The 26,367-nt window shown below is 37.0% G+C and overlaps 1 protein-coding gene across 3 annotated transcripts in view; it reads right to left on the bottom strand.

Annotated features, from left to right (window-relative positions):
- PDE10A (phosphodiesterase 10A) overlaps window positions 1-26,367 on the bottom strand; it is a 193,835-nt gene that overhangs the window by 29,251 nt on the left and 138,217 nt on the right. For all 3 annotated transcript variants that reach the window (XM_069786883.1, XM_069786881.1, XM_069786882.1), the window contains 10 exons: window positions 22,519-22,659; window positions 20,055-20,210; window positions 17,171-17,221; window positions 15,207-15,265; window positions 12,470-12,521; window positions 8,822-8,964; window positions 6,602-6,694; window positions 5,821-6,007; window positions 4,229-4,371; window positions 2,106-2,189 (listed from right to left, as the gene is read on the bottom strand). In XM_069786883.1, the coding sequence (XP_069642984.1) occupies window positions 2,106-2,189; window positions 4,229-4,371; window positions 5,821-6,007; window positions 6,602-6,694; window positions 8,822-8,964; window positions 12,470-12,521; window positions 15,207-15,265; window positions 17,171-17,221; window positions 20,055-20,210; window positions 22,519-22,659 (1,109 nt within the window). The remainder of the gene's footprint in view (window positions 1-2,105; window positions 2,190-4,228; window positions 4,372-5,820; window positions 6,008-6,601; window positions 6,695-8,821; window positions 8,965-12,469; window positions 12,522-15,206; window positions 15,266-17,170; window positions 17,222-20,054; window positions 20,211-22,518; window positions 22,660-26,367) is intronic.

Here is a 26,367-nt window from a genome sequence, read left to right as displayed (position 1 = left end):
CACCAAAAACACCTCCGAGGGAGTTCATATTCTGTAGTACCACAGCTCTGCACAATCTTTAATAGATCTTTTTCTACCAATGTTCCTTTGAAAGGAAAGCTGAATACATTTTGTTTACAGATGGGAAATTCAAGCACAGATTAGATATCAGGTAAAATTTTCTAAAGTACCTAATCTGAGCTGCCTGTGGTGAAAAGGGAATATTACACTTGAGCCCAGAACTGAACAGAAGATGCCAGAGTCCCAAGTCACTGACTTTTTCCCTCATAACAGATCAGTTTTCTCTTATTCTCATTTTTTCCCGTTACTGTGGTTTGACTTTTTTTTAAGTTCCATGTTTTGATAATTTCTTAGGTATCTCAGGGAAGCAGTATTAATGTTCTAGTTTTGCACTACATGTGGGCTGAGAAAACAAAGTTGAATGTCTGTGATCTACATGTGAAAATGTAAATACATCCGCTATATGGAGCCAGTTAGATAGAAAAACATATTTCTATGGTTGTATGCTGAGCAAGGTCATTCTTCTTAGCCTTAGTCTGACATTAGTAAAAATGGAGGCATACTGTCTTTCAAAAAAACTTTAGGCTTTCTTTTTTAATTCTAGAGAGTTAAGTCAGACAGGTCTAGAACAATCGTTAGAACTACTGTTTAAAATAGTACATCATAGTTCAGAATATCACAACAGTCACTTCCATCTACATCCAATATCAACTCAATGGTTACTATGGGATAGAATGGTTGTAGCCAAAGGGAAAATCATTATCAATGATACCTCAACGTAGAATACTATTACTTCCTCCACTGCTGTATTTTATATACTTGATTGAAGTGGTAAAAGATAATTTCTTCATGAGAGGAAAGAAAATGTAGTAATATCACAGATTTTTGTCCAAAATCCTCCCTGGACAGGACAGTTATACATTACATAGGTGTATATTTAAAGGCACAACCTTACTCCTTGATACTTTAAAAATCAAATTTTAGTCTTAGAATAGCTGTACTTGTTTCAGAGGGTTGAGAAGTTTTGTTCTTTCAGAAATTAAACACAAGTCCAGTCCCAACAGCCTCCTTTTCAAATATTTTCCTCACTTTTGTTTCTTTAACTTTATATGTGAAAGCTGAGACTCATTTGAAAAACGTCAAGTAGAAATCAATTCTTTCCCATCAAAGTTACACCTTGAAAGAAAGAGACTGGGAGACAGAAAGGGAAAAAAACAGAACTTAGCTGAAAATCTGAACCCCAGTCCTGCATCCACAGCTATTCAGTCAGGAACAGAAACATGCTAACTACACTGAGTAGTAGAGAACTGTATTAAGAATTGTATTGAAGAAGTCATGAGAAAGACCCTGAAGAAGTCATGAGAAAGACCCTGTATGCTTTGAGGGCATGCAGGTTCATCCAGTTACTAAGATGAAACAGTCCCCAGCAAACGTTTCCCAAATGTTGCTCCTTTTTGCAGGGAGATACCTCCCCTTTCAATTGTCCATCTGTAGATTTTTTCTATAATTCGGAGCAGCTCCTTTCTTTTAGCAATGGGACATACTTAGCCAAGAGACTACTGATCTTAGTAATGATAATGGACACTGAGAGAAAGGACAATAAATGAAACATTTCATTTGAAAATCATTCACTTCCATAATTAATGCACAATGATGCCAATAACTAATTCATTTAGCAAGATAAGAGCTAACCTTGGATTATTTTAACCATATACTATATTAATTTCAGCAGCTATGTATTTGAGAAACCAGTATTCATGGACCTTCTCTCCTTTTTGGCAAGAGTGCCTGTAGTATCTTCACCCTCTCTTGTCTGAAAAGCAATCTCATCTCAGAACCAAACAATACTTCTACATATTGGAAGGATGACTGTTTGGATGATATCATGAGTTCTTTTACCTGGCTGTTCCCAAATTTTATTAACTGAAGACCAAGAAACTGGAACAAGAAATCCAGCCTGCCTATTACAGCCCTGTACAGACCAGACATAGTAAATAACCCCCAAGGAAAAGAAGACCTTGAATTAGAAAAGAATGGTCTCAAAATTTCCTAATAAACAAACACATAAATAACAGAATTAAAGCAATAAATCAGGTACTTCATACCAGGCTGTCCCACAGGACTGGTGAACCATGTAGACAAAAATGGCAGGCCAGACATCCTCATACGGACTGATATCAAAGTGGTATCTAAGAAGAAAGTTTCAACTTAGTAAGGACAAAAGCATCTAAAACCAAGGTGAAAACGACTAGGCTAACATATATCTGACAGCATTCACTTGTTTCTGTATATACACAGAAAACTGACTTTACAGGCTCTATTTTCCAGCAATGTAAGTTAACATATTTCTGCTAAGGCCAACAAAACTATGCTCATAGAATCACAGAATCATTTAGGTTGAAAAAGACTCTTAAGATCATCAAGTACAACCGCTAGCCTTTGGTTAGCCTTCGGCTTTGTTTAGTTAATAGAAACATAAATCTTTATTTAAGAATCCATTGCTTAATGTAAAAAAATCTTTCTTCTACGGGGATGATGAGAGCTTTACAGGCATTCCTAAAATATTCCAGACTTGCCTCTCAGGAATTGTAAAGATGGTGTCTCTAATAATGTATTTACTAGCCTTTTTTCAGTAATTTCTGTCATGAATGCGGTGAGACTCACTCTAGTTTTGACAGGAAAAAAAAAAAAATCAACCTTTACTGGCTAATAGAAATTAAGCCCAAACGTTAAAAATCAAACATTTAATGCTGCATTCTTTTTATGTTTCATTAGCTGATGACTTCTCCTCTCTCCCAATATCAACGTTTAGGCCTAATATTAGGGACCTGCTCAGCAGCACTGTTTGTCCTTCGATTATTAATTAACCCCTTTCCTTGCACCTGCCGTGCTGCAAGTCTTCTATTTACTTTCCACCGACCCCAGCTAAACGCTTGCACGTATGTGGCATACTGAACAGCGCAGCAGGTGCAAGAGAGCTGAAGGTAGCTGAACCGCTTGGAAAATGGTTAAATGTATTCAGATTGCTCGAACTAAAGGATGTTAATATAATTTAGCATGAAACCTGTCATCTTTGCAAGTAGGAGTAATTTTTGCTGAGGAGGTGGGTTATATAATATCATCTAACAAAGCACAAGAAATTGTATTGCAGAGAATAAGCTTCTGTTAGGGTGTAATCCTTCAAGCTGCTAATACTCTGGCATTCAAGCAAATCACTTCAGCATGTAATGAACTTTAGCTGTAAGCAGCCCCTGTTAAGCATACGCTTGCACGCTTTGCTCGCTCACGGCTACAGTGCTCAGCGCTTGACGGGAGTGAACAAGCTCTGGAGATCAGGTTTACAAAGACAACTTAGATTTGGTGACTCGATATCATAGACTTCCGATTTTAGGCACCTGGTTACTACAGTAGAATTTATTGTCCTGGGCCAAAAATGGTGACTAAAAAATCAGATGACTCTGAGTGGGGACTGACTGGTAAAATACAGATAGAGCATCTGAACATCTTCAGCACACAGCAGATCCTTGAGAGCTGAAAGTAACTGAATTATTTCAAAGAAAGCCTAAGAGGCTGGATGGGAAGTCCTCCTCCAAATTTAGGCTGTAACTCTAAACTCTAGCACCTGGGATTCATAACCCTAATTATCTTCAGAAGTCTGGAGATCTGTATCCATTTTCCCCTCCTTCAAGAAACACAAGCAGATGCACAAAACACACACACCAAAAAAAACCCCCAAACCAAATCCCAAAACCCAAATTAAAACCCACACAACTCAGAAGATCCCAGGAATGAACTGAATCTTTTATTCTAAAACAGGTACAAGGGGATGAGAGCATGCATTTGGTCTTAACTACTGATGCTCCAGCTCAGTCTCCTCTCTGGCTCTGAGCTGTTAGTGACTTGGGACTATCAGAAAGCAAGCACATGTCTACAATCATTAGACATAAACTAATGCTTAAAGCAACTACTGTAGCTACCCATGCCCGAGGAATATGCTACCATTCCGAGTAGGTATTATTTTACACCTTTGATAGATAAATTTTGTTCACAGGTCATTAAGTGTAACTAAGTATAAGAAAGCCAGAGATAAACGCCTATGATTTTGGGATAGTTCAATAATAAAAGTGCTTCCTACAAAACCCTCCGCTACGCCTAGGGTGGGGGGGGGGAAATCTTTTTCATGGACTGATACAAGATGCAGCTGTCGCTATATGAGGAAAATACTTACAGTTCAATTTCTTTATAAATATGTGGAGGCAGTGTACAGTGCATGAGGTTTTGCCACTCTTCTGCTGTACAAACACTGTGGTAGGATAGCTTCTCCATCGTTACACGGTAAATACACTCTGAATGGCGAATTCTGTGGTACATCTGAAAAAGAGAAGTCATTCATGAATGTGAAATTTTAATAAAGGAAAAAACATTTCTTTCCTGTATTCAAGCACTTATTCTTAAAATACACATCTGCAAAAACATTAGTGTTTTTGGCTGCTCAACTTCATGCATTAGAAAAGCGACAGATTATATGAAATTCAGTACTTCAGGAAAACTGGGCCTTCTATCACATCATTCTGCATCTACTCACTTGGGTAAACATCTAAGGCTTGGCTAATTTTTCACTGCATTTTAGTTCTCACAAGAAAAAGAATCAAAGTTCAGGAGTTAGAAAAGGAGCTCAGTCCCTGCCAATACGCTAACAGAATGAAAACTGTTAACAGGGCATGATTCATATTTTGTGCCACTGCATGAATTCAGCTATTAATTGGTACAAATAACTGCTACCTATACCCAGTAAAAAGTACATGAGATGTTTATCACACTTACATTACTATGCAATAAATGTGAAAAATAAGTGCAGTTAATTATTGAGAGGTTCGGACAGCTATTGCAGACATGGCATGGTTTGTAAACAAGTGAGGACACAACAATTTTACTAGTAAAGATAATATGGAGCAGCATGCCCTGAATGGTAACATTCATCATCTAAAAAGAGTGAACTCACACACAACTGAGTGATTGCATAGTCCCAAGTTTCATTTATATGCAGGCCTTTCTACTTGCCCTGAGTCAGGTGGAACAAGTTTAAGTAATTGTTAGTAAAATTTGCTGCCCCAGTATACCGACAGCATGATGTTGGTAAAATGGCTTAATGTAAATCATCAGGCTTAACTGGCATTGCATTGTATCTTACCTCCCATGAATATGACACATTTCTTCTGCATTGCATTTTTATTGCAGTTATTGCATTTTTATACTTGTATAGCAATGATCATTAAATTGCTTATGTTTCCTACAGGAATAGTAATTTTTGTGATGATAAAGGCTTTGAAAACAAAAAAGGCTATCCACTCTTATCTAGAAGCATGGATAATTATGAGTATATAGGACAGCATATAAATGTATAAATTGGTATCGTTGAATATTAAGCATATGGAATCAAGAGAATACATAACATCCCCATCCCCCAGTTGAATTTGTAAAACATGTGACCTGAATTTATAAAAGTAAATAAGAATCATACTTTCTAATGGAAAAGCAAAGACAGACAGATATCATTCACATTTGAGAGCATCCCTCAGTTTAGCTACACGAAATTGATGTATCCAGAGTACAATTATTTCAGAAAGCATCAAATGAATCTCTATCATCCTCTTAAAATACAATTATTCAGCAAAGGATTCAATGATTCCAGTTTCCTTGTTAATTCAACAAAACAGGCTTATGAATCACTTTAATAATCTGGAACATCAAAATCCTTAAGTAGGATTCTAAGTCTTCTCATTATAACAAACAGCTTACAAAACTGTAAATAAAACTTACATTAGCACAGTGTAAGGCTAAAGCACAAAAGACTGCAAACATTTTAAAGTTGTTCTCATCAGTTTTAGAGAAGGCACTTCCACTTATTTTGTTCACCATCTGCACAACACCTATTACGCTTCCTCGGCTTACAATAGGCATGCACAGGATATTTCTGGTTGTGTAGCCTGTGTAGAGGTCTACTTCTCTAGAGAGTCAGAAAAGGGAAAGGAAAAAAAGAAAAAAGTTAATATTATTAATTAACTTATATTCCTTGATTCTCAGAAATGTTGATGTACAATATAGTAAGTAGTTTTAAAGTAGATGTAATTAGTACCTGCAAGAAGTTCACCTCCAAAGCTCTCAAATATTTCCATCTACAGTGTCATATTTAGAAAAAACTTTTCAACCCTTTAATCTCCATTTGCAAGATAAGGAATTAATCCTTCCTCAAATGTACAGTCAGCTTATTCATAAAATTAAAGAATACATTCAGGTACTTAGGCATGCTATTTGTTAGTGAACTTTTTTTTCTCCTCTGAAACTAATCAGATTGCAGGGAGGCTAATAAAGAAAATCAGCACCAGCCTACCTAACTGGGCAAAGTTCCATAGCAGGAAAAATAACTAAATTTTTCTCCTTTATAATTCTATTTGCTAAAAATAATACTTTTAATTGTATCTTGTTGTCTCCCTATCAGAGGATCACAGCTCCACAAATGCATTCTAATACGAAATTTAAGTAGTAAATTTCAGTAAAAGGTTTGGTAAGCTATCTTCCCCTCCCATGAGTAACATCGTACCTGTTAAAGCGTGGATCTGCATAGGCATCAGGGATGTTAAGGACCTCTCCTGTTCTTGCCACTTGACCAGCTATTCCTTTTTCTATAGAAAATCTGTAGGAAATAAAAATGTGTGTTAGCCACAATATGAACTGTCTGGAAAAACATTTTTCCAGTGGAGTCTGTCTTGGGCACGGTAATGGGTATTTGTTCCCAACCAGCGTAATTTTGATGCTTTTAGGAGAAAAATCTTACAAGACAACAACTAGTAGTAAATAATAAAAGAAAAAAGCACATGCTAATAGATACTTTCTGAAAACATTTTATATAACTACATAGCTTAATAGAAAAGATGCCATAATATGACCATTTTAATGACAAAAATTCAAAGTCTTCAATAACCCTGGGGGTTATGCCTAATAAACATGACATTATCATCACTTTTACATATTCATTGTTTCTTTAGACACATCATAGGCCATATAGAGCTTGTTTCTTCGGGTAGCAGGAAAAAGACCAGTGGAAATTTCAAAGCTAAACATTATATGCGTTTGCCACTTCAGAATAACCAGCTTGTTTCATCTCATTATGTGCAAACAATGCCATGGTACTAACTGCATCGCTTCACCACCACAAGAAAGTTAAACACAACAAATATATTCTGGGGTCGAATCAGACAAATCTACAAGTCTGTCTTGTAAGGAAATAATTTTCAATTCATCGACGTAAAACAGTTATGACATACAAGCACAAAAGAATTTGTGGAAAAAAATAAGTAGAAAGAATCACATGTGGAACAATTGCAAATCTAAATGTACCTGGGTAGTATCCTGCCCACACTGAAGTTAGTGACAAAGGTGACAGGATTTCACCCTGCACACCTGACTTTAAGCTAGTTTCTTCTGCTGCCTGTTATGATATGTACATCACACCAACTTAAAGCTCCTTCCTGATGACTGACTCAGTCACACTTTCTTACAGATATTTAAGTTGTACTTCTCTTTCAGTATACAGCACCCATGAAATGGCTCACAGCCTCGCACACAGAGTCAACATTTCAATAATTTTCATACAGAAAAGACAGAAAGATATAAGCAAAAAAAACAATTACCAAGAAGGAGTATGAAAATACATGTTAAAGCAGGCCACCTTCTTTAATTTACACCACCTCCTTGCTTGTCAGTATTTGAATCGCACCAATTTTGACTCCTTCCATTCTCACTCACACAATGTAGTAGGTGGGAGTAAGTTTGTCTAAAGGATTCTAAGTGAAGACATGAATCACATCTCATATTGGCCTAAAACTTTAAAAGTATAAGAAGGAAATGAAAAAAAAAAAAATCTGAGAAAAATCTATGCTGAGTATTTTAACAAAATTTTAGTGCATGATATTTAGTCATGCATTTCTTTCTTTTTAAGAAGCTGCAGGTTTAAAACCTGTGTGCCTTTGAAAATCTCAATCTGTATCTATTAAGGATTCATAATTTTTGAAGAGTGAAAAATGTTATATTGACTTTGTTCTTCTGCCTCTTTCATTAAAAAAACTTGCATATGTGTAAAAATTAGGTACTTGTGACATGAAGCAGAAATACACACCAATTTTAGGCAGAGAATCCTATGTATTCGTTACAAGCCCCTATGCATTTTCAAATTTTCAAATTTCAAATTCAAGCATACTTCAGAATCACAATTATTTAGAAGTTTGAAAATACTCTACATTCACATGAGAACAAGTAAAACTAAATTACTGGACTTGAAATCTTCAAAACCAGTGACCAGTCCGTACTAGATTCTACACACACCTAATCCATCCGCAAGAAGTACAAGTTGTGATTTCCTTGCTTTGGATGTGCTTGAATCGCACAAATTTCAATTCCTCTTGGGAACCCTCTTGGGAAAAAAAGTCCCATACTGGCAGACTATGGATTAGGTGCACCTTTACCTGCACCTTTACCTACCTCAGAACACCTCTGTTTTTTTCCCAACATGATTTCCAAAAGGACCGCCTCCGGAAGACGGCATTTCCAGGAGTGACGTTATAGCTTCAGAGACGTTGTTTCGATGGCACTGCAATGTCATTCCCAGAAGTACTACCTTCTGGAGGCGGGTCCTGGTGGGAATGATATCACAGTATGACAAGTATTGTCAGGGTACCTGCAGGTAGGCACAGAGACTGGGTAACAAAATGCCTGCACATCCGTAGTTATAATGAAACCGCATTCTTCTGCTAGCTACCCTTACCTTATTTCTTTGGTCTTCTTGAAGACAGGTTTCCCATCGTTTTCTTCTCCAATATCAAAAAGGTCTGAATACAGCTCCTTATTTTTGTGGTCAACCTGGAAGAGTGCACACCTATCTGCATTCACCAGGTTTTTTGCATATATCTATAGACAAAAAAAAACACATTAGAGTTAACGGTCCTGCGTTAGATTATGTTTAGTCATTGTCTGATAAAAATGTAGGTCCCTAGAAGATAAAAGTGTTGAGAAATTATCCGGTATGAAAATCTGTTTGAAGTAGCATCCACCTTCACAGCAATCTTTTAGGATACAATTCAAAATGAAAGGATGTCTTTTATTCAATATTTTTTTTGTAAATTAGAGTGTACTCTTTGAGAAATGGGGGAATATCTTTAGAGGCTTGAATGTTTGCTGTAAGGGAAGAGGCTTTTCTATTACACTGTTTTTCAAAATGGTACCTTTCCTCCTTAGATAGTTTAGGTATTATTCACCTTTACCTGACTTTAAATAGACAGGATATAGCAAGACTTAAGAACATTTTTGGCCTTTTGTCTTTATATTCAATGCAAAATATATTGGTATTGAATATCTGGCAAAGACAGACATAACAGAGAGGCTAGTGTTTGTTTCTAAAAAAGCTAAATGCACCTGTAATACATAACAATGAACAAATAGGGAATATTAGAAGTGTCACTATGGATTGCCCTGTGCAGTAGTATACGAAATGGCTGCACCCTCCTGATGCTAGGGACAGTTCTTGCACAAAAGCTGAGACTTCGTAGTTCTACAGGAACTAACCAAAGCCCACAAGGTACCACACCTAGTCAAGAAAGTACCACACTACAGCAACAGACTTGCATGGTCTCTACCATACTTTGAACCAACTAGTTTTATCTTAGCAAAACTAACTGCCAGCCAGCACTGATTGTCAGAACAGAATCTTGTCCCGGGAACACGGCAGCTCTTCACTGAAATGTTTCTCAGACACACGATGGGTTTTCTGAGAGCAATAGGAAAGAGTGAACCAAAGTCAAATGAGGATCACTGGGTGAACTTCAGATGCCATATACTCAGGTTCAAGAACCTGCTCTGTCCGATTCAGATATGCATCCTATGTTTCTTATCTCCTCAGAAAGTATAGTAACTGCATGGTAGCGCATGATCTCAGGTGGATCTTGCTTAAATTTTAAAATTGTATATAATAGCTATCCAGTCATTCAGCCACAGAAAGAGGCTGACTACATCTTGGCATGCAATGCATGCAGGTGGCGTGTCTTAAGAATTCTTGAGACTTCCATATGAATGAACTCCCCTCCCTTCTCGCTTGTCTTTCAAAAATAAAGCCAAAAACCTAAAATATTTGATTTCATATTAATGTAAATAGATAAACATTAGACTTTGGCAGAAAAAACCTCTCAGACAATAAATCATTAGTCAGGAGACTAATTCCATGTCACGTGAGCTGTGTAACGGGAACTGCACAGAAACCATCTAGACCAACTCTACAGAACTTGGAGGCCCCTCCTGTACCGACAGAATCGGTGGCTGGAATGATTCTGTTGCTTTCTACTCCATTTGCTCCATCAGAGCAGTCGAAAGTCAGGGAGACTGCAAGCTAAGAGGTAACTTTTGTGAAATATTTCCCACTTAGAGCATTAAGAAGTTTAAAGATCTCGACCACTCACACCGTTTATTCCTTTGCTCAAAACAGAGTGAATAGAAACTGTGCCAAAAAGGACAAGGGGTCTAGTAAATGCTTCTCCACACCTATTCTGAAGTTGTATCAGATTTCTTTATAAAATCAACAGCACAGTGTTGATTTTATACAATTAACTTCTGTGTTCTAATGCATATGACTCAAGAACTTACCTTGGTCACGACTCATGCTTTTCAAAAATAACTGCTTAAACACTACTAATTGAGAGAAACAGTTAATAGGATGAGAAAGTCTTACTTCCCTAAAGCCCTAGTTCAAATCCAGGCCAGTGGCTGAAGGGGACTATCAGTACAAAAGGTATGCTTTGCATTGTCAATAAGGAGGCCAGGGACCACCTTTTGGGTAGGTTGCTTGTAACTACTCAAGCATACTGGTAAGAAAATTTGCAAGGCAACTTGAACTTCTGCTTCCCCTCCTTGCATCTATATTCAAAACACCCTTATACTATTAACTTTGCTGAGGGATTTTAATGAAAAGAATGCTAAAATGCCTGTACTTTTTTCTTTATTATTACAGGAACAAATCAAACTTTAAGTGCAATCACCAAAGGGTGAAGTAGTGAGGTGAAATTGAGTTCCACTCTTTTCTTACTGTGAGACACAGAATAAGGCACATAATGATAAAATCACACTCCCATAAAATGGCAATAAATGTAATTCAACATATAATGCAATTAATTGGCCCAAGAAACAGCCGACTGCTACAGCTTACAAAGGAAGCTGAGTATGAAACATCTCCGCAGGTTAAAATGCAGAATCATGATGCAGCCAAGTGTTGAAAAAGAAGATGAAAGAGTAAGCATATTTTACTGCCAATTGTGTTCTCCACCAGACCTCTATTCACAGGGAAGAACAGGGAAGAATATCAATATTTGTTCTCAATGCCATATGTTATATTACACCAGTTCTTTTAAATGTTAAGCTATTTTTAAGGAGTTCATTTAAATTGGAAAAGTCAATGTTCAGAAATGTGTCCTATGTGCAGAATTCTTGACTGTGTACTAACTAGAATAAGACAAGCACTGCAGAATATTTTCCATTACTAATTCAAGTTTCTAAATAAAACCACTTTAATATTGTTTGCATTCTAAGTTTGTTGTCTTTGAATAATCTAGCTAAGAATATCACTTTGAAATTTGGAGCAAGTATTGAAGTACTGTTGGAGAGTAATTTTTTGAATACACAAATTGAAATAATAGTATCACAGACCTGATTAAGATTTACATTCAGGAAAAAGAACTGCAGTATGCCATGAATGTGCCTAAAGCTCAAAAGCATAATTCATATATCAAACATTTAAAACATGCTACGAACAACCAGTCCATATATATGTAAACACTATTCAGGAAATAATTCTGAATTCAAAATTGATTCAGAAAACTATAATCTGTTTCTCGACTTGACTTTAGTGGTTTTTATAAAACATTGACTGACTGTCACTCTAGTTATGGGTGTAAAGACTTTTGCAAAGAAAAAGGGATGTCATGTGTTGCACATCTCATTCAGCAACTGGAACAAATACTCTATGAGTTATGCTTGATCTCTAGTCCTGCTACAGACTACAACTTCTTCAGAAGCATTTTGCAGCATGTAGCAAATTGAATTTAGAAAAAAAAAATCAATACAACAAGCTGAAATAAAAAGAAAAGCAGAAGCCTTTCTGTTACAATTTCCACACCTTCTCTAAAACGCAATAGTAACTATTCAGTTCAGAGAGACAATCACGTTTCATTACTTATGAAAGCCGAGAAACAAAGTTGTTGCGACAATGAAAAATCAAGCTGACCTTTGCCACCTTCTTCCATATAGAGACTGTTTGCATTAAGTGTCCATTATTAACAGCTCAAATATTTCAATGATGTAATGTCTTACTTCAAGGAAGCAGTTTAATAACTAAGACTAATAAACTACAGAAGTGAAGAAGTCAACTTACCATTATATGTTCAAGTAGAGAATCTATTGCAACTATATTATCAAAATACGTTCTGCAGAAAAAGAGAAGTCAGTAAATATTGGCATTTAGTCAAACACTTCTCAAACGGCTGTCATGGGCTCTTGTTTCACAACTGCTTAACCGTGGAGCCCAAATAGGTGAGGACAAACCTCTGCACCTTGAAAATTACTGGCTGGCGTGCTACAGCACAAGGGAATTGCGAAATGGTCCCAGCTCTGTTCCTTTAAGCCATTATTTTACAATGATGGAATTGTAGAATATTCTCTGTAATATGTAGAATTTTCTCCGTAGAAAAGGAAAAGACTACCAAAGATTGCCTGCCATGGATTGAATAGGCCCCTGCTGAGCAACACCAAGAATGTATCAAAATGCTTTGGCACCCTTTACACACCGAAAATTTTAAAAGGAGAAGTAAAACGGAAAAGAACAGCAATCCAAAAGATTAAAAAAAAAAAAAAAAAAAAAAAAAGAGATTTTTTTCCATTGCTGATATATATTACCTACATGCTTTCAAAATGTCTCATTAGGTTTATGCATAGAGGACTGTGTACTGAGAACTAATGAAAACTATGTATTGTAGCTAAATTCACCTCATATTATCCAACCTTTAACAATATTTAAAAGGCAACAATTTATAAAACTCTTAATGAGTCTTCTCTATCAACCCAGGTGTAGCATGTTGAAGTTGCAGAAAAAGACTGATCTTGTGACTTAAAAACAAACAAACAAAAAAAGTATCTCAGTTTCACAGCAAAGTGGAAACTGTCCAAGGACAGTCAAGAACATTGAAAAATAAAGGTCAAACTTATTAGTAAAAGAAGTCTAAATCTTTCACATGCCAAGTCTTAATAACCCTTGGATTACAATGTTCCCAGCAGACAGAAAGACATTATCCCATGGCCTTGAACATATACACAGCTCAGTTTTGTTTGGGTCTAGGGGAAAGGAAATATATAATACCCTAGTCTTACATTGTCAGGGACATGAAGAGGTGGAGCACTGCATACTATGCCCTTTCTAAAATGTTACAGAACATGTCCCAGTGACATTGCATGCTAACAATTTCCTCACTGAATAGGAAACCCTCTTTCCACGTAAGAAAAGGTACAGACCATTTCTAAGAGGAAACTAATTACTTTCTTGCTAGTGCAAGTCTTTACCTGCATGAAGTTCATAAAGTTGTTATTAAATGATATCCCAATTTTGTGGCTCAAAACACAGGGGGGGTTTGTTGTTAAAACTGAACAATTCTAGCAACTGATAATGCTGTATGAGAGGTATTGTCTTACAGAAATACATATTAAATATTTGCAGTATTTATTGTAATTTTTATCTTAAAAATTTAAAATAATCACAAAGTTCTTTAAAACAATCTCAGTACTATGTACCAAGATAACAAATTGCCAGCCCATAAATTTGGGTAGATTAATCCAGAGTTCCCTGGTAAACCAGCTCAGTACAGATGTTAGCAACATAAAAGCACTCTGGAAAGGAACATAACGGTGCAAGACGTTGCAGGAAGTGGGTTCTGGCAAGGGAACAATGAGAACGCCCTTGGGGAGACACACTCTGAACCTAAACCGAAATTAAAAAAAAAAAAAGGTCATCCCTGAGGAAAAAAGCTAAGGAAAAATATCTGGATACAACCAGCTTGCCCTCCTTGTAAGGGGTAGACTCCTCCCTGCGGTGTATCACTCCCCATTCCAGCCAGGTTGACTCAGCTGCGTACATTCCTAGCAAAGGCATAGGAATCTTGGATGTCCTCTAATCTCACCAGTTTGAGAATTGTTCATCACAACCCATGGAAGTGTTTGTAACAGCAAAAATCCAAGACATCTCATTTTTCCAAAGTATTGTCAGTCCTTTATGATTCACTTAAAAATTCTTCAACCAATTAGTTTGATAAAACACTGTTAAACACCCCAGACTGTGATTTACCAAAAGTACAACTCTGGTTTGTCTTTTAATTTATTGGCTATCTCTACTATTTAAAGATGCTAATAGCAGCAACAAAGAAAAAGGGATGAAGGAAGAGCATATCACCTAAGACACTAAACTGACTTTCCAAGTCTAAGCCCAAGTTTTCATACTCTTCACTGTGTTTTCAATTTAATCTTGCACTTACTGTGACAAGAAATTAAAAGGAAACATACCACATGCAGTTACAGTCTTTGAAAATGAAAACAGAGCCTCCAGAAAACGCAGGGGAAGAACAATTTTGTGGCAGCCCTGATTCTTCAAGGATATATCCCTGAAGTGCATATACTTAGGCATATATGTATGTGTATGCATACATGTCAAAAAAGCGGGGGGAAGGTGAAGCAGGCTAACTAACTTTTCATAGTCCTTTCAAACCTTCTAAAATTGGCCATGAAAAGAGATGGCAAGCCTATTGGTCACTTCTCAAAACAGGGACATGTTTAACTCTGACAGAAGAGGGGAAAAAAGACAAAAAACGCATGCAAAGACTAAATAAATCCTGTACGGTATAATTGGATGTTACATTTCCTTCTGCACCACCACCGAAAAAAAAGTTTAACAGGTATACACCACTGCCATCCACATCATTCGTTCTTGTCCCTGTGCCGAAGTTTGCCCACCCTCCAAGGTGTGCCTTCTTGTGAGCTACAGTGTAAAACATGGGTAGGTTGGAAAAGCCACGTTAGAAAAGCTTATCAAAATAAATTGAAGAGGTTATAGTGCAAAGCAGACTTACTTCGATACATCAAGCAAGAAGTCGTTCAGTTCAGTCTGCTTGGCAAGGCCCCGGCACACCTGGAAGCACAGATCACTTTATCATTTGCTCCAGAACACTGAAGTCAGAGGGAAACCGAAGTCACGCAGTCTACCCATTTAACGTGTATGAAAAAAATACCACTACCAGGATATACATATGTTACAGCAGTGTATAAAATTAAAAGCTGGATTTGTGTGCTGGGCTTCAACCTTAGCTATCTAGCTGCTGAGTTAAACCTGTCAAATGCAAGTAACATCTTTCTTAAGACTCTTTGAAAGATGTTGGTTGTTACACTTGTTCATGCTGTCTCAAAAGCTGCCACTGAACGTGGTTATGGAACCAACTTGACACCTCCTTATCCAGACCCTCAGCTCTTCTGAAAATGTCAAATATTTTGTTTGCTTTCTTCCTTACCATACTTTTACTACTTTTTTCCAGGTTGCAAAGTAGCATGGACACACTACTGAAGACTGACATCAGGCAAGTTTAAGTAAGCTAAGTAGCAGATGATATGTGCTCAACTTTGGGAGAAGTCAGCACGAATATGAACACAAAAAAATAGTATGCATACGATATTTTAGAAGCATATTTTACTTCACCTGATTGCATACTCTGTATCTAAAGTACAATTGTACAACTGTATATTACTAGAGCAAGCACTGAGGTCAGAAAAAGAAAACAAACCTCTACTGTTTGTACCTTTTACACAATAACATACCACTCAGAACTACTCTCTTTAATCTGTGCAATGCAGATATAAATAAATATGCAAAATATGACAAACTACATCCACAAACCTTACTCTTGCATATAATTAAGTAACTAGGTACAACTTCTTGATATACGCTACTTCCTAAAGCCTAGCTGTGAGTCTGGTAGGTATGGCCCAAGGCCAGATCAAAACTCTTGCATTCTTCTCAGGCAAAAACTTGGGAAGGGCAAGCCTTCTGCTTAGCAGAAGGGAGAAAAATGAAAACGATCACGGGACAGGCTTAAACTAAACTTTCTATGTTTTGTTTTGTTAGGTGTGAAAGACTTCTCAGTTAAAGAGAGAGTCATTTTTACAAAGTGAAGCTACAACTGCATGCGATTGCAATTCTGCCAGTGTACAACAGTCTACACCAGCTAATTCTGCCTAAATGTGCCAGGGTGAATGACCATCCCAGACAAAGTCAATGACTTCTAGTACCAAGGTGGCAAATATTAGAGTCTAGAAAAGAAAAGCAGGAAGCTTTGTGCAAGTCTTCTGCCAAGTGTGTGAAAGCCACCTTGAAAAAAAGAATGTCACGAACTTCCTCCTGTGAGTTGACAGAAGAACCCATTTTAGCATCTTCTGTAAAGTTGACAGAGTATGTTTAGCTCCAGTGTCACCGTCTTCTATGAGCTGAAGTAACAGAAGCTACGAGCAAAGCTTCTGGGGTTTGCTCGAGCAGCTTGCACTGTGTGGAGGAGCTTCATTAAGCACCCTGCTAGGGACAGCATGAAGCATCCTTAGTGGGAGAAGTAACAGGACCACGAAGCAGCTAGCAAGGATAGCTTAAACCAGGCTTAGCCAGCAACACCTAATAATTTCAAACTGAATACCAAAGCAGGAGGAAAGCAACCAGTTGGCCTAGCAGTTGCCTTCTTTCTTACAAGAAAAAAACTGCAAAGTTATTATAATTCTGCTTTAACCACTATTTATCTACCTTGTTAAGGTTTCTTTTTCCCTTAGTAAAAATACTGTTTGTTAAGATATTTGATCCACCATTGCAAGTGAGGAAAACTAGCTCAATGAACACAAAAAATGTTAGCGTATTTTTCCCAGGTTCAGGGAAAAGTGCTTGAATCGATATTTTAGTAGTGACCTCCATTTAAATTTGACCATAATCCATGTTCCTACTAATCAAATTCTGGCAGAAGGGTTACACAATGAAAAAAAAACCCCAACCATCCACACTTACTTGTACTTGATGTATTGCTACTGAAGCCCATGCAAGATTTGCTGTTGCAACCTGAAACAAAAGAGAAGAAATTAACTCTGAAGAAACCTTGAAAACTGCACGTCAGTTACATACTCATTTTCTCTATCTTACTGCTAAGTAAATTGACTGAGCTGTTTTAGACAGGCAGGCAGTAACAATTTGTAGGAAGACAGTTATTTTGTGAAAGTCTCAGTATACTTGCGAGTGTTTCAATTTTAGTAAGGTACATTCAGTCACAAAAGAACAATCCTAATTTTTTGTATCAAAAAATTGCTTACCAATGCCCTTCAGAAGCGGTACTGGGAACCCATCAGCTCAGAAATACAACATCAAAACACACATCTCATAAGCCAAGGGCTTTAAAAATTACATTATGTACATTGTTGAAAGGCATCTGCCATAGAAATAAAATATGCCATAACATCTTTCCGGGGCTGTATCTCTTCAGCCACAGCTATTTCCAGCTGTAAACAGGCACTGTTTCTTTCACTACCATTTTGGTGGTAGAAGAACCAGACCTGATCCCTCAGCTTAAGACCAGTGTTTTAAGTATGACAGTTTCCAGGCAGCATTTCAAACAAATGTCATGTAAACTGCAGTTAACCAAGATGTGCTACTATACATAATCTCCCGTCCTTGAAACACAGGAGCTTTATAGGAACACAGAGGACAGAAGTACAAGAGGTCTGCTGCTGCATACACTCCTAAGGTACTTTTTTTTTTAATTTTATTTTTCTTTAACCAGAACACATTGTACACATTTTACAAAAAGTGCTAGTGGTATCCAAAGGCTTTCTGAAACCTGAAAATGAAAAGAATGCTTTGGAACACTCAGAAAGTGACCCTAAAATATTTTTAATTTACTAATAAAATACTTTTATTTAGCAGCCAGTCTCTTCCAAAGAGAACATTCATGAATTTCAGTTACAGAAGGTATTTCACATAACATAAAAGATTCATATTTGCACAGAACAATGCATGTCTCAGACCTATCTGAATTGTAGACTGATTAATGTTACAGGATAATTTTAAAAAAGAAATACATTGTGTGTAAGCAGCAGAACTGATAAAGCCTGGTTTTGCATGAATGCCTGTTCTTCGTTCAGTGAGCAAGGCTACTGGCACCACCATACTAATCCAGTCCCCTAGTGGTGAAAAAATACCGTGTGGGACCCTGAGGCTGAAGCAACATTGACTGCCCAACTAATATACATGTATGAGCATCACATATATGCTAGGCTGCTTAGGTTACTGATAAACAGAATATACAATTGACAAACATTGCTGTTTTTTCCTTCCTTGGGAGGGCTGGTTTTAATATATCTTGTCTGCATGTCTTCCGTTCTTTTCACAAGAGTAACTCCTGTTCAGTACAGCTAAACTGCTCCATGGTGCATCTCGCACCACCGTTGAGACAACAGACCTGTCTAGAACTCACCCCATTTTGTCCTAACCTCTGTGTTCAGGTTCTCTTCCCTGGGGAAGGGTACAGAGAGAAATGAACAGTACATTCATCTTAATGTGAGAGTCATCTTAATGTGTGGATGGGACATAACAAGGAATCTCACCCAGACATGAAAGCCAAGATGCACTTCTAACACCTTTGATACAGCAACAGCCTTTAAGACATCTGCTCCATTTTCAAATTTGTTTGTACTTGGCTAACAATTCGTAACTTTGGATTGACAAATGGACGTGTGTGGACAATGTAGCTACAGAGGCCTCATATAAATAGAGTAAACCATGCAGTGTAGAGAACAGTCATGGAAGTGGGAAGATAGTTATGAATGGGAATATCTGGATGGGGAAGCATCAGGGGGACAAAAAAGCAGAAGAGAGCTTTACGAATGGCACCTAGATTAGGAGATCATCCAGGTACCAGTACATCTACACACAGGTTCTAAGGACATCTGGGTCAGGAGAAAAAGGACAGTGAGTAAATCTTGATGACTTACAGAGATGGGACAGGCTAGAGAGACAAAAGATGTTCAGCTCCTAAAGGCTAAAGAAAAGGCTGACCCAAAACCAGCACATGGTTGGTAAGCTAGGAAGAAACCAGGAGACATAAGGACTCAACAGATGGCATCCCTTGTCCTCCCATTGCAAGGCTTCCTGGAGAGACTACCTGGATATGCTCATCTCTGCACGCGACTCTTGGAAATACCACCTGGACACACACAACTCGGTGTCTGAGAGTGTGCGGATGCAAGAATGTGAATGCAAATACATGAAATCTCTTTTGCTTCACTTTTGTTTTAAAATAAAATCCCTTTCCCCTCCCATGACACCTAGCATTGAGACTCGGTATACTGTTTCTACAACCCTGCAACACTATGTTTTACAGTGGCGCTCATTCACTTGAAAAGCCACACCAAAACAGCCAATTAAAAAAAATAATAAATAATTTTTAAAAAAATCTTTCCATACTGTAAAATACAGCTTTACTGGAAAGTTAAAATTGAGACTCAGGATAACTCAGCAGTGCCCTTTTTTTATAAAGTAATTTCTTTTTTTGACATCTGATTTACACTTATATTTCATTCACCTGATCTGCATTAACTTCTCTAACAACTCCATATTGAGTTTATAATCAATAAAGAAATCTTGGACCTCTTTTTCCACAAAAGAACACAGGGTAAAATTCTTGATGTGTCCCTGTACTTGTATATATAAATTTTACCTCCTGTAACCGAAAATACAAATCACTACTTCTTTTTTTTTTTTCATAAGTAACGTTCAATGAGAACAAAACTCAAGTATGAAAAAGGTAAAAAACACCTGAGAAGAGTGAGAGAAGGAAGTCTGGGGGGGCTGAAGTGCTGACCGTTGTGAGGAAGTGGGGGAAGGTTAGGCATGAGCTCACCTCTTGGTGACTAAGGTGAAAGGCTTCTTTGCCCCAGTGACGGTAAAGCTCCAGGATACCAATCAGGTCACCAATTGCAGTGACAATTGGCAAACACAGAACAGATTGGATACGAGTCCCTGATTCCAGTCCAGTACCTTTGGGAAATCGCTCATCCTAGAAAACGTAAACATAATCTGATAAAATGTAAATATCATAACATTAACATGGAAGATATACGGACGTTTTCCTCCCTCTCCTGGCTGATCAAATCTGCAGGAAAATGATAAAATTCACTAAAACTCGTATCTCAGCATAATTTACACACAGTATTAAGACATCTACTGAAAAAAATGCAATAAAAAAGTCTCAGCACTAATTTATATATACAGATAAACTTATTGATGTAAAGTCAGAATTAGGCGTGATATTAGACCCAGCTTTGGGTTTGTTTCTATAATACATTTTCTCTAATCTCACAGGCAGCAAAACCAGCACTTCATTGCTAATGCCAGTGCAGATTAAGTAAAAACCCAAACAAACAACACTACCCCGCCACCCCCCCCCAAAAGTCCAAAGCATTTTAATTATGAAATGGATTGCTCAGATTTCAGTGTTACCAAGCAGACAGCAGTGCTTGCAAGAGAACAAAAATCAAAACCTAAGGCTAAGGCTTTAGGTTATACAGGTTTATAATCCTCAACCGACTCCTGAAGAGGAAAAAGTGTTCCCCCAAAATTATGCATGAGAGTAAGAATCTTTCTCCTTCCCTTGCTTATGCATCCTGAATAAACCGGTGCAAAAGTTACAGGAACAAATGTTAAAATAATCCTACCAGCTGCTATAAAAGGCCCAGATTCATAATTTTTAAACTACATAGGGAATGTCCAAGGCTTTATAGCTTCAGCTCCCCGTGTAGGAAAACTCACAAAGACCTGAGAACCAGCTGGATGTTACAGTTAGTAAGGCAGTAACTAGCCGACATGAAGCAAGCGAGACCCGACTTGGTTGCACATCAATCCTCCTTGATTCTTCCCAGATGTTCCCTGCGGGCTGTGCTTAGGCAAGACAGACACTCCTGCAAAGCTGATCAAAATCCCTTCTTTCTCAAAGAAAACAGCAAGTAATCTCTACCTTAATTACTAAGATGATAATCAACCTGAAGGCTTGGAACAAATGAAAGACAAAAGAGAGTGGGAAGCACTTTGCAAAACGAGCCCCCTGCTTTCACTTTTTAATTTCGTCCTCCCCCCAAAAAAGGGCTGGCAAGTCTATCTGCAAGCACTTCCCTTTCACGTTTGAGATGCTCCTAAAATCACATGAAGGCCAACCATGTCACCAAAATTAATTTCCCTGTTCGGTCAACAATCCACGGATACTATGAATATAAAATCAAAACATGCAGCCTTGTATACAAGGATATCATGATCAGTAACAATTTAAGCTCTATATGTGACGGAAAAAGCTTAACAACATATAAAATCTTTACAGTCCAGGGTATACAGAAAGCACTGACTGTTACTACAGGGAAAGCAGCTTCTGCTTTTTGCTTTTGTGGTTCTGTTTAAGTGTACTCACATTAGGCATTTGGTGTTTTGTTTATAGCCTGGGTTTGCCCAATAAAGGTCATATATTTTTAAACGAATATTTTTTAAAATAGAGACACAAATGTCCAATTTTGGCCACAGTATCCAAAGACTGTTATTCTGGGCAGAATTGAAAAGGATAGAAAACACTGAAGACAGAAGATAATTTAAATGTCCTTGGTGTTCTCATAACCAGCTGATCATAACGTGTTCTCATAAAGTACAGTTTAAATACCGATTTCATACAATTGCATAGATGAAACTAGAGGATGAAGTTTTTAAAAAAAATTAAGGACAGACATGCAGAGTGCCAAGAATTATCAGAATATCACCTTAGGATTTTCTGAATCCTTTGACGGACAAAGGCCTGAATTTTGATATCAGTTACATATAGTGTGTCTTCCATGTAGGTCTACTTACAAGCATTCTGGCTTTACATTAGTGTAAGCAGAGATCAAAATCCTGTCTAATAACCAGAATTCTGACTGACATTCGTGTCAGTGTGAGCCCTGCATAATAATTAAATTAAACTTTGATTGACTATATGGGAGTCTTCTTGTTTGGGATTAGCACACTAAGTATTTCAAGACCAGGAGGACAAGAGTTTTTACTGATAGATTTTTTTTCTCTACAAGTGACTATGGTACAATTACTTCCCTTAACTGACAACCAAAAAAAACATTAAAAGACAAAAAACCTGAAAACTTTTAAACTTAAAAATAAACGAGTTTTTCTGAAATTATTCCATCAAGCTAATCCAAACTCAAATTTATTTTCTTGGTAGCAAGACAGATGTAAATTCTATCATTATACATTCAGCTCAATAAACATCTCAGCATCAAAATATTCATTCTAAGAACATGCTGTAATCATCTTATTAAAAAGAGAAAGCTTTTTACCCCCAGAATATCTTCCACTAACAATGTTTTTCTGGATCTGGCTACATAAGCAGATACTGTAGTGCCATGAGCAATGGGCCCTGCAGGAATGAGCCGTGGTTGTCCTTCTTTAGCTCCTGGTGGTGTAAATACACACAGACTCTAGTTAGAAGGAAAAAAAAAAAGAGAACAAAAAAGAATGCAATTAGAAGCATGGTTACCTTTATCTATGTAGCATAAAGGATTGAGTAAAGTAGATAATGCGGAGAAACACAGCTTTTGACAATGAAAAGTAGTTGGATAAACTCTGCTTAACTGTTTTGAAATCTTAGGGAATCCCACTCTAAAGTCACCATTCAGACTGTGGATAACTCTTCTGCTGAAGTCAGTCATCGCTTATATCAGGATTGGATTGCGTTTACCTTGAACACACAGTACACTGCATAAAGACTCACAGAGGAAAACATTACCTTGTAAGAGAAAGATGGTTTTTTTCCTAGGATGCACTCATTTATTTAGATAGAAAATACTCAAAAAGTAGAGATAATCTTTAAATTTCTTGTTTATCTCATCCCAAGGAAAGGTAATTTCAAAATTATCCTAACGTTCTATTTCCTGAAATCCAAGTGACTGCATTCATCCCCCGTACTAAAAGAAACATCTATCTTACTTGCTGCCTACTTAAAACTGTCTCATTTGTTGAAAAGTCAGGTATGACAACATTTATATCATGAAACTCATCCAGAAACATCTGATAATTGTTCTATAACAGAAATATGAAACAAGTTAACACCACCAGAATGAATGGGATTGCAAATAATATTTTACAAAAAGAAAATTAAACACGCATATAGAGGTCGAACCTGCAAAACCTTCTGTATGCCAGACACTCTTCATATCTAAAATTTCATTCATTTTTGGATGAAAAATAAAATTTATGGAACAGTAGAGTGCTGTAAAACAATGTCCCTATCACAGACTCTAAATGTTCCTTTATTTTTCCCCTCAGGCAACTTGCAAAGACAAAGTGTGTTAGTGACAACTGATTTTAGTCAGAAAAACACAAAAAAACCCAACCGTGTCTCCAATGCAATCAAGCAGGAACAGTTCATTTTACAAGCAAAAAGTTTCATCTTCTGTTTTATTTTTCTACCTTCGTCTCATTACATCCATCAATTTATGTATCTCATAACGCTATAGAATCCCAGAGGCTCTCAAAATTTTAAAGCGTTTATCACTGCCACACCCTATTCAGCACAGCGGAGCTATTACCCTTTAAACACAAAGGGCATTTAGGCACATGAAGAATAAATGACATGGCAAAGGTTACAGAAAGTATTAGAACAGCAGGGATCAAATCTGTATTTCCAAGACTTCAGCTTAATGTCCTAATCTCTTGAGCCATCCCTCCTTATACATTCTTAATATTAACACAACTACAGCACCACATCAGACACCCACCTTCTATTGGCAAATTGTGTTTTCTTATTTGCTATAATCAATGATCCAATTTATTTCACTGATAAATTTGTAAGACCAGGAGTATATATAGAGAGATCCTGTAGTAAGTAACTCTACTGCTAAATAGCTGTATGATTTAAAATTATGAACTTAAAGCATAAGAACTAAGATGAAACATTTTAAGCAAAGATCCTTGCAGGAAAATATAATTTTTTTAATCTTTTTTTTTCATTTACGTATAGAATACCACAGATAGATGATGGTGCCACCACACAATGTATTACTAACATTCCTGGTAGGAATGGCCACATGTTGTGCCATTCCTTTGTACTGATTAATTTTACTATCAGACTTTGCTTTCATTAGGGCTGCTATGAGGGTCAATCACCCAAGATTCTACAGCATCAACAGTTATGATAATAAACATTAATTACTTCTAATCTGTCTCCTACATTTATCATTCACAAAGGTTTCTGTAACAGTAGACAAAAGCAAGTGCACAGGTGCTCCAGATTCCAGTAGCTCAGAATGCAGCGTTGCCCTGAAAGACTGAACAAAGAACTTTTATTTTGTTTAAATAAGATTCCAGCTTAGGCTTAGCAGTAAGCAGGGAGCTTCGCACTGGAATTGTTATTATTTAAATATTATGCCATTATATGCATACTTAATTCCTTGCAGAAAAAAAGCCCAACAGAAAATCTAAAAAAATCTATGGGCCCAATTCATTAAAGAAATAAAGTGAAATCTAGGCACCATGAAATCAGTGGCATTTCTCTTATTTTGCTCTCCTAGACCTGTGACGTACCTCACAATCTCTAACTATGCATTATTATGACTCCTCTGTAAGCTGGGTGGTGACGCTATCCTCATTTTATAGATGGAAACTGTGACAAAAATTTTGTATTGATACGGATATTTTAGCTGAGGCTCCCATCACCATTTGAGTACGAACTTCACAGCTCACCACATAGCCTACAGAATGCCTTCCGCTATGGCTTAGAGCTAGAGGGAGCCAAATGGATCACAAGACAAAGAAAACTCAAGTGTGAAAGAAAGGAGACATACTTCAGAGATTGATAGTTACCAATTTGGGCCCTGTGAGACCAGGTAAACTACTAAACAGGGGCTGTTTTCTAGCACGGAATATTAAAGGTAAAATTTGCATGTGAAAATCCAGCATCTGCTGTCAGCTGTAGAAAATGAAGCGATGATATGAGATGCATCCGTTCATCATTATCATTTCTTTATTCTGCAAACATGCAAGGCACATTATAAAATGTACTAAATTCAAAAAAGATCAAACTGAAATCTGCAGAAACTACGGAGATGCAATATAATGCACCATATATAGGTACTCCTGCAGCTATGGAGGTACCTTACCTGTAACAGATTAACAGCATTTTGGAAGGAGAAAGTTGGATTTTATGCTGAGGAGAAAACAAATGGTCAAAGGAAAGTATGGATTTCATAGCCACAACAAGAGTGAAGTCTATCCAAGAAGAATCAGTAGTCCAACAGTCAAGGGCATTTAGTGAGTTCAAAAGAAAAACACTCAAGATTCTGACAAAACCAGTAACTGAGTATTTGTCTTGTTCTTAAGCAGAAAGTCAGGCAGTGACTGACAAGTCATTTCAGCATATTTATTGCTAGATCTCATGCAGTTGGAAGGAAAGGTACTTCCTCCTTGGAGTAGCTCTACTGAATATGCATGGGGTTTACTCCATTTTAATGTCTTGCACTATGGTACAAGTGCATGAAATCTTGAAATTTTCTGTTTATTCTGATCCCAGACCCCAACCTTATTCTTCAAACCCATTTACACTCACAGCCTCTTTAAAGAGTGGCCTTCAGCAGTGAAAGACACTGGAAAAGTCAGATTGTTTATTTTCCATATGAATTACAAGAATGTGCTACATAAATAAGCAACACACACAAAACCCAAACAACAAACCCCATTAAATCAGTACACTGAATCTGCCAGAACAAGCCTGCTCAATTTACCAAAATAAAAAGCTCCATTTATTCTTTCTTATAATCTAATAAAATAAAGACACATATAATTCTTAAATGAAAACTTAGTTTCAGTTACTTGCCTTCATAAGCTTCAGTTTCATATTTTTACGTGCATTTAAATAGAATGAAAAAGAACATTTTACATAACAGATCTGAGAAAAGCACCCCATGATCTGAAAACAAAGCACATTATTCTAATAAAACTGAAGAAACCACGGTTCATGATTTATTTAAATCAGTGTTCTGATAAAAAATCTTTAAAAAAAAATAATCAAAAAAGCTAGTAAAAGGTTTAGGATATAAAGGGCATAGAAATACTGAAATACATAGCTTCACAAATGTTTCACCTGTTACACTATATGCTTATAGGAAAAAGATTTACTATTTTAAAAGTAC

The sequence above is a fragment of the Haliaeetus albicilla genome, chromosome 7, assembly GCF_947461875.1.
Source record: "Haliaeetus albicilla chromosome 7, bHalAlb1.1, whole genome shotgun sequence".
NCBI lineage: Eukaryota > Metazoa > Chordata > Aves > Accipitriformes > Accipitridae > Haliaeetus > Haliaeetus albicilla.
This window is presented reverse-complemented; position numbering and strand designations above follow the sequence as displayed.